The sequence below is a fragment of the Nicotiana sylvestris genome, chromosome 8, assembly GCF_000393655.2.
Source record: "Nicotiana sylvestris chromosome 8, ASM39365v2, whole genome shotgun sequence".
Taxonomy (NCBI): domain Eukaryota; kingdom Viridiplantae; phylum Streptophyta; class Magnoliopsida; order Solanales; family Solanaceae; genus Nicotiana; species Nicotiana sylvestris.
In genome coordinates this window covers 31,425,724-31,433,888 of record NC_091064.1, presented here as the reverse complement: position 1 = coordinate 31,433,888, position 8,165 = coordinate 31,425,724, and the positions used below count along the sequence as shown (strand labels likewise).

At 37.4% G+C, this 8,165-nt stretch overlaps 1 protein-coding gene across 1 annotated transcript; it reads left to right on the top strand.

Moving 5' to 3' along the window:
- Positions 1 to 201: 201 nt before the first annotated feature.
- Positions 202 to 6,214, top strand: LOC138874874 (uncharacterized). The gene is made up of 2 exons (XM_070153661.1): positions 202 to 328; positions 5,937 to 6,214. Exons 1-2 carry the CDS (start codon positions 202 to 204, stop codon positions 6,212 to 6,214), a joined length of 405 nt encoding a protein of 134 aa, XP_070009762.1.
- Positions 6,215 to 8,165: the final 1,951 nt, after the last annotated feature.

Below are 8,165 nucleotides of genomic sequence, written 5' to 3'. Positions count from 1 at the left end.
ATCACTCACCTAAGAGCATTTGGCTATAAGTGCTTTGTGCACAATAATGGTAAAAAAAGTTCTAAGTAAATTTGATGATAGAAGTGATTAGGGAGTATTCTTGGGCTATTCACCACATAATAAAGCATATAAAGTGTTTAATAAAATAACTATGTGTGTGAAAAAATATATATTCATGTGATCTTTGATGAATCCAAAAATATGGCTGAGAAATATTTGCATGATGAAGACTATGATATAGGGATCACAAAGGAAAGGACTCCTGAGACTAAAGGAGAATTTGAGCAAAAGTCTGAAGGATCATCAGGAAATCAAGAAGGAGACGAAAGTAATTAGGAATTACATGAGGAAGGTGGAATGATTCTGACAGATACTCAGCAGGGTGAAGTTATACATACAGTCCCTAGTCCTTTGGGAAACTCCTTTGGTAAATCATCTCAAGGTCTACAAGTTAAACCATAGAAAGCCCAAAGTTTTCATCCTCTCGAAAATTTCATCACTGATCCAACTGTAGGAGTACAAATTAGATCATCCTTGAGAAACTTGTGTGCACTCTACCTTTTTGTATCAAATAGATCCAAAGAACATAAAGGAAGCCTTAAGGAATCAAGACTAGGTAATTTCCATGCAGGAGGAGCTAAAAATATTTAAGAGAAATAAGGTTTGGCACTTGGTACAAAGACCCAAAAAACTGTTATAGCAATCATATGGGTGTTCAGGAACAAACTAGACGAGCAAGGAAATATCACAATGATCACGGTCAGAATTATGGTTCAGGGATACAGTCAAGAAGAGGGTTATGATGAAAATTTTGATCCAGTAGCACGATTGGAAGCCATCAGAATGTTGTAGTCTTTGTAGTATACATAGAGTTTATACTATACCAGATGGATGTAAAGAGTATATTTCTGAATGACTATTTGAAAGAGGAAGAATTTGTGAAACAACCCCCTAGCTTTGAAAGTGAAAAATTCCCTGATCATGCCTTCGAACTGGAAAAGGCTCTGTATGGACTAAAGTAGGACCCAAGAGTTTGGTATGAGAGGCTGTCAAAGTTCCTTCTAACTAATGGCTTTCTAAACATTTTTTTGAAAAAACAAAGGAAAAAACCTTTTGATTGTACAGTGTATGTGGATGATATTATTTTTGGAGCCACTAATGAGACATTGTGTAAGGAATTTCTGAAATGATGGAAAATGAATTTGAAATGAGCATGATGGTTCAGTTGAACTTCTTTCTTGGTTTACAGATCAACAAATACATGCTGGAACCATGATTAATCAATAAAAGTCATCAAAGAGCGTTTACATAAACTCAATATGAAATCCTGAAAGTCACATGATACTCCTATTGCTATTGCCACTAAGCTCGATCAAGATGAAGAAGGGAAAAGTATAGAGAAAAAACTATACAGAGCAATGATTGGACCACTTTTATATCTCACTGCAACCAGACCTGACATTGTGTTTAGTGCAGGTCTATTTACAAGGTTTCAGGCAAATTTCAAGGAATCCCATTTAAAGGAGGTCAAAAGAATACTCAGATACTTGAAAGCAACTCCTGACTTATGTTTGTGGTATCCAACATGATACAATTTTGATTTTGCTAGTTATGCTGATCCTAACTATGCAGGTTTTCATGTTGACAAGAAAACCACTTCTAAAACAACTCACTTTATAGGTTCTTGCCTTGTGTCTTGGGGAACAAAGAGGTAGCACTCAGTGGCCCTATCTACAGCTGAAGCAGAATATGTGGCAGCAATATCATGTTGTGTATAATTGGTATAGATAAGGCAGAAGCTCAGAGACTGGTATTTTTATTGATTGCGTTCCCATTTTCATAACAACACCAGTGCCATAAATATTGCTAAGAATCTATGTCAGCATAAGAGAACTAAATATATTGACATCAGACACCACTTTCTCAAAGATAATGTGGAAAAGAAAAATATCTCAATAAAATTTTGTAAAACTGAAGATCAAATTACTAACATTTTCACTAAGGCACTGAGTAGGGATCATTTTGAAAGAAACAAGCTAGAACTAGGATTAATTAAGTCCTCTCACTAAGTTGAACCCCAATGATTGGCTATAAAAATAAAAGTTGTAGATGTCTGAGTAACTAATACATGATTCAGTCTCGTACTTTGTTTAAAGTATACACAGTTTCCTTGGAAATCTAACTGATATTGATGTCTTATGGTATTAACCTTATTGTGTCTAAAGCTTTACTCTGGAAAGGACTAAGGAATTGAAAAGGATTTGGTCCTTCAAACTTAGTTATGTGCCATCTTGTCAAAAGTGTAGTAAAACTTAATATTGGAGATACTATTGTAATAAGACTTCCTAAGCCAAGTAAGTCTCAATTTTATTCGTTATAAGAGTCAAAGATCAAGGATGAATCTGTTCAGTTAACATTTCTATTATTTCTAAAATTCTAGTTGTCAAATATATCCATTATTGGAGTACCGTTGTCACGATCCAATTCTATAATAGGCCATGATGACGCCTAACGCTGCCGCTAGGCAAGCCAACTATGAACCTAACCACGTGATTTCCTCTTTTTAAATAAATTCTTCCAAGTGATTAAACTTCCCTTAAATATAAAAGATTTGAGAAATGATAGATTTGAAATAAATAATACGAAAACACCTGAGTGAAATCATAATCATGAAATGAAACCAAAACCACGAGTCTACTAGTGTGTGTGCCAAGACCTTGTGTTTCAAGAGTATGGGCTACTAGTAGAATATACAAAAGATCACTACTACTCTACTGTCTGAAATAAAATAGACAGAACAATAATAACATAAAAGACTTCGGCTGCTGCAAAACGGCTCGGAAGGGCATCTCATTGTATGGTCTCGTATAAGGAGTCAAGCGTGCACGCCGAACTGATAAGCAGATGTACCTGCCCCAGATCCTACACATTTAAGTGCAGAAGTATAGCATAAGTACATAAACAATATGTACCCATTAAGTATCCAGTCTAACCTCGAAGAAATAGTGACGAGGGGTCAATTTTGACCCTTACTATGGGCTAACAATGATATATCAAAATTATATACTAAGCATAGATTACATGAATAATACTGAAAACTCAATAACAGGAAATAGTAAATACTCTTTTCACAAATATTAAGTCCCAAGTTTAATTTCATCATTTAACAATTTATATCTTAAGCCATTTAAGCAATATCAATTATGAATAGTTCCAAAGATTTATCATGCACAAATTATGCCGATGTCGTACGACCCGATCCAAAATAATATTTAACTGTGCACTGCCGAGGGTCGAACGTCACGAACCATAGATGCATATTTCTGCTACCGAGGCCTTCGGCCCATTCCATAAATAGAAAACACTTTAAAGAAACACAAATTTTCAATAACAGTCAAGTGTCTCATTTACAATTTCAAGTATGTGAAATTTAACCTTTTACAATTCTGTTATTAACTTTCAATATGACTTAAGTAATTAAGTTATCAAGTAGGGGAAAACATTGCAGGTATAACATGATATGGGTCCCAGGCTACCCGGACAAAAGCATAATTAGTTGCTACGTACGGACTCTCGTCACCTCGTACGTACGTGTCCCCCATAAATAGGTACACATATTTATTTAATTCACCTATGGGGTTAATTCCCTCTTACAAGGTTAGAAAAGAGACTTACCTTGTCTCAAATCCTACTTTCTGGTCCAAGGTTATGCTCAAACGACAAACTTTGGTGCCAAACGACTCGAAACTAGTAAACATTATATAAAGTAATCAATACATACTCAAAAGTTCATATTCTAACCATCAAAGTGATTTCCTAAGCCTATTTGAAGAATCCCTAAAATTTACCATGGCCCACGTGCCCGGATTCCGGATAATTTCAAAGGAATTTGTTACCCATAACCCCATACACTCAAATATATGATTTTCACTAAATTCCATAACCAATTTCGTGGTTAAATCTCATTTTTATCAAAAACTTAGGTTTTCACTTAAATCTATGATTTTCACTAATTTACATATTATAATCTACCTAAACTATGTATTTAACTCATAATTGGTAGAAATTACTTGCCTCAAAGTGTTAGGTAAAAAACCTTCTCAAGAATCTCCAAATATCGTCCAAAGAGTGAGAGAAATGGATTAGAAATAGCTTAAGTCCCGTTCTAAATGAACCCTCCTGCCCTGCGATTTTTGCATCTACGCTGCCTTGGCTGCTTCTGCGGTTCTTGGTCCACTTCTGCGGAGGTTTTCAAGCTCAGTGTGGGCCGCTTCTATGGATGGGAGACCACTTCTGCGGCGAGCGCGCCGGTTCTGCGCCTCAGTCCGCTCCTGCGCATTCGCGGGAGAATTCTGCAACTGCGGTCCCGAGCCAAATGCTCCAGAACGACTTATGTGGCCAAGCCCTCGTACCTGTGGGATCCCACCTATGGCTGGCCAAGCGCATGTGCGATTATGACAGCAGTTGGGAGCTTCAACTGTTTGTACCAAGCTCTAACTTAGTCCGAGCCTCATCCGATTAGCACCTGGGGCCCCTGAGGCCCCGCCCGAACATACCAACAGGTTTGAAATCATAAAATAGACTCCCTCAAACTCTCGGAACACTCCAAACAATGCTAAAACTAAGAATCACACCCCAAACCATTTGAATCAAAACTATGAACTTCAAGTTCTTCAATTTACTCCCAATGCGCTAAAAATACTTAAACTGCTCGGAATGACACCAAATTTTGCGTGCAAGTCTTAAATGACATTATGAAACTATTCCCGGTCCTTGAATTTCATTCGGACATTGATATCACCAAAACCTACTCCAAACCAAATTTAAAGAACTTCAAAAGCCTTCAAAGAACCAACTTTTACTATTAGGTGCCAAAATGCTCTCGGGTTATCCAAAATCCGATCCAAACATACACCTAAGTTAAAAAACATCATACAAACTATTGGAACTGTCAAATCTTGATTCCGATGTTGTTTGATCAAAATATTGACCGAAGTTAAACTTGGCTTTTTAAGCCAACCTTAAGGAACCAAGTGTTCCGATTTCTACCCGACCCCTAAAATTTTTGAACTAACCATCCCCGTAAGTCATAAAACAGTAAAAGTACGTACAAGAAGTCTTATTCAGGGAACGGAATTCTAGAAAGCAAAACGACCAGTCGGGTCATTACAACTGTAGAACTCAAATCAATACTCTTTCTCTCTTCTAGTCAAATTAAGAATACTCTCCTTTAAAACCATCTCTTTGCACCTTCTTCCCAATTCATTGTTCTTCTTCAAACCCTAAGCAAAGAAATTGATTCTCTCGTCTCTTCTTCACTATGACAAATCATAGTCAGCCTCCCTAAAAACCAAATCATGCTAAAAGCCTGGTTCTAAATCCAAAGGTGAGAAAGCTAAGCCAAGAAAGAATGTGAACTTGTCTGTTAGTTCTGCACCACTAACTGATGTTTCTCAACCTTCATCCACTAGTATTTCGACTCCACTACCCACCATTACTTCTCCACATCATCCTCTGATATCAATGAACCACCACCTACTGTTTCTCTTTCATGTCTATCCTATGTTTCCTCTACACCTCTATCTCCACAAACAACTACTCAATTCAATATGTCTACACTACATATCGCCTCTAAACCCACAAAGGTCAAGGCCACATCAAGGAAGTTCGTGAAAAGTAGAAATCCAGTTGACAATGCTAAGGGGGAACCTACAATGAAGGATCCTATTACTCAAGGGGAACCTACGATTGGCAAGGATTCATAAGTAAAACCTTCTCCATCAATACTTGATAGTCTGGCATCTACTATAAATTTATTCCCTCTAAATAAAGTTGAACCCTTTAAGGACACAACACATGCAGAAACACCTGGAGTAGAAAAGGTAATTGTACAACATGTGAATGTAGAAATAGTGGCAAAACAGTCTGTGGTTGAGGGGGAAGTGGAAAAGAAACAAGGGACAACGAGGGTTCTAATGATAGTACCTATAGTGGTGCTGATGAGGAGGAGGATAAGGAAACAAATAAAGAGGTAGAAGTGGAAGGAAAGAAAGAACACAATTTAGAAGAGAATAAAAATGAGGATGATGGAGAATCAAAGAAGGAAAAAGTTAAGCAAGAAGGAGATTTAGAGGAAGAAAATGGCACTAAGGGGGAAGGGGACTCTAAGAGTGAGGAAAATGATCATGAGGGAGTAGGAGATGATGAAAAATAGAGTGAGGTTGAGGACTCTGAAACTGAGAGTGAGGAAGAAATGAGAGTGAAGAATCTGAAGGCTGTATGACTATTGGAAATACAATTATGGCCCTTTTGGAAGATGTCAACGTGGAGGAAGCTTCGGAGGAACCAATGCCTTCTTTAACTCCTTTCCTAAGAGATGAGGATGTTAAAAGTGAAGAGGATGATCTTCCAATCTCTAAGGTGGAAAAAACGAAGAAAGCCACAACAAAACCTACAAAAGTAGCTTCATAGGGAAAGAAGGATGTGGCTCATCCTACTAAAACTCCTCTCACCTGGAGTAATAGAAAGGATGTGTATGAGAAACTGATTAAGAAAGCTAGAAGTACCAAAAGAACAAGAAAATTAAATCAGTTGTAGTTGCTAAAACTATTGTTGAATTGGATGAGGACGAAGAACTTGTTTCTTCCCTTAAAGGAAAGAAATCATCATATAAAAGGATTGCTATCAAACCTATCAAAACCACTGCCTCTACTTCTCAGAAGAAGATCAGAGGGAAAAGAAAGTTGCTGAGTTAGAGGTAGTTAACATGATGACAAAGTTCAAAAGTAGAAAACTTTTGAATGGGAAGATCCTAGCCAACACCGATGAAAAGGGTGTGGCATAGTAAGTAGAGAAGCTTGACATGCAGGGGTGGACATGCATGCTTGTGAAACTCCTTCCCCCTGTGTATGCACCTGCAGTGGCTGAGTTATATGCTAACTTTCAGTTTAATGGCAAAGTGGTGAAGAGCTCTATAAGAGACTTTAAGTTAGAGTTTAATGCTAGAGAGCTTGGGTTGCTGCTGAACATCCCTTCTTTGGGATTTGATAATTATTTGAAGAATAAGTGGTCGGCAATTGACAATGATGTGGATAGAGGGATTGTGGTTTCCTGAAAATTTTCCCAGAAATTTGAACTGGATGCCTCTCAGAAGGTATATAAGACTGATATGACAACTTTTCACAAGTTGCTATTCCATTTTGTGGACTTCTGCATCCTGCAGAGGTTTGAGAGGAATGAGGCCACTCTACTTGATATGGCTATGATGGAACTATTAGATACTAGCAAGGCTGTTAATCTTCCTAGCTTGATGATTCAACACATAGCAAGGGTTGCTGATACTTTCAAACCTAAGCATGCTTTTCCATATGGTTTCATGCTGACTGAGCTATTTGATAAACTTAACATCTTCCTGTTTAAGTTAAAGTTTTGCAATCACAATGATGTTCTAGATGTATCCACACTTAAAAAGTGTAGCTATAGTGAGATCAAGGCTAGAGGTTTAACTTGAATTACAATTCTGTCTAGAAGTAGCAGGTGCTGAGCTCTCTAAAAGGTTGGAGTTGGCCATGGAAGATAATACTAAACTCAGGGAAGATAATGATGAACTGAAGAAGGAAACCAAGCAGCTCAGGGAGGAGATAAGGAAGGATAGAGAAGCTCATTCTCAACAAATTGCAACTCTTATGAAGGCCTTAGCCCCATTTGCCTCTCACCCTTGAACTTGGTCTTTATCCCCTTGTCATTGATCGAGTCTAGTAATTCCATTAGTGTCCTATCTTTTCTTTTGTGTCTAGTTCTTATTAGTCTGCAGGAATATCTAGTTATTTTGTTTTAATGCCTTTGTGATCAAGGCTTTAGGCTTAAATTGACACTATCTCATGCATTCTCTTATGTTATTTTCTTGTTTCTCACATTGATAATATCATCAAAATCATTCATTTTGTTTTGATTTTTCTTGTGCTTGATGTGTAGCCTCAGTGGCCATGAATCGTGTATTATGTATGGTTGCTTAGCTTATCTCACAGCTTTCTTAATTTTTTTTATGATGCCAAAAGGGGGAAGATAGAGTGGGGGAGGTTCATCTGTTACTTCACATGTTCTTAAAATTGATGATTGATTGGTATTGTCTTTGATGTTGATTTGATAGTTCTCAGTTCTCACTT

Coding starts and splice junctions, on each gene's coding strand:
- LOC138874874 (XM_070153661.1), top strand. CDS start 202: ATGGCTGAGAAATATTTGCATGATGAAGACTATGATATAGGGATCACA. Junction 329..5,936: donor AAATCAAGAAGGAGACGAAA/GTAATTAGGAAT, acceptor TCTGTGGTTGAG/GGGGAAGTGGAAAAGAAACA.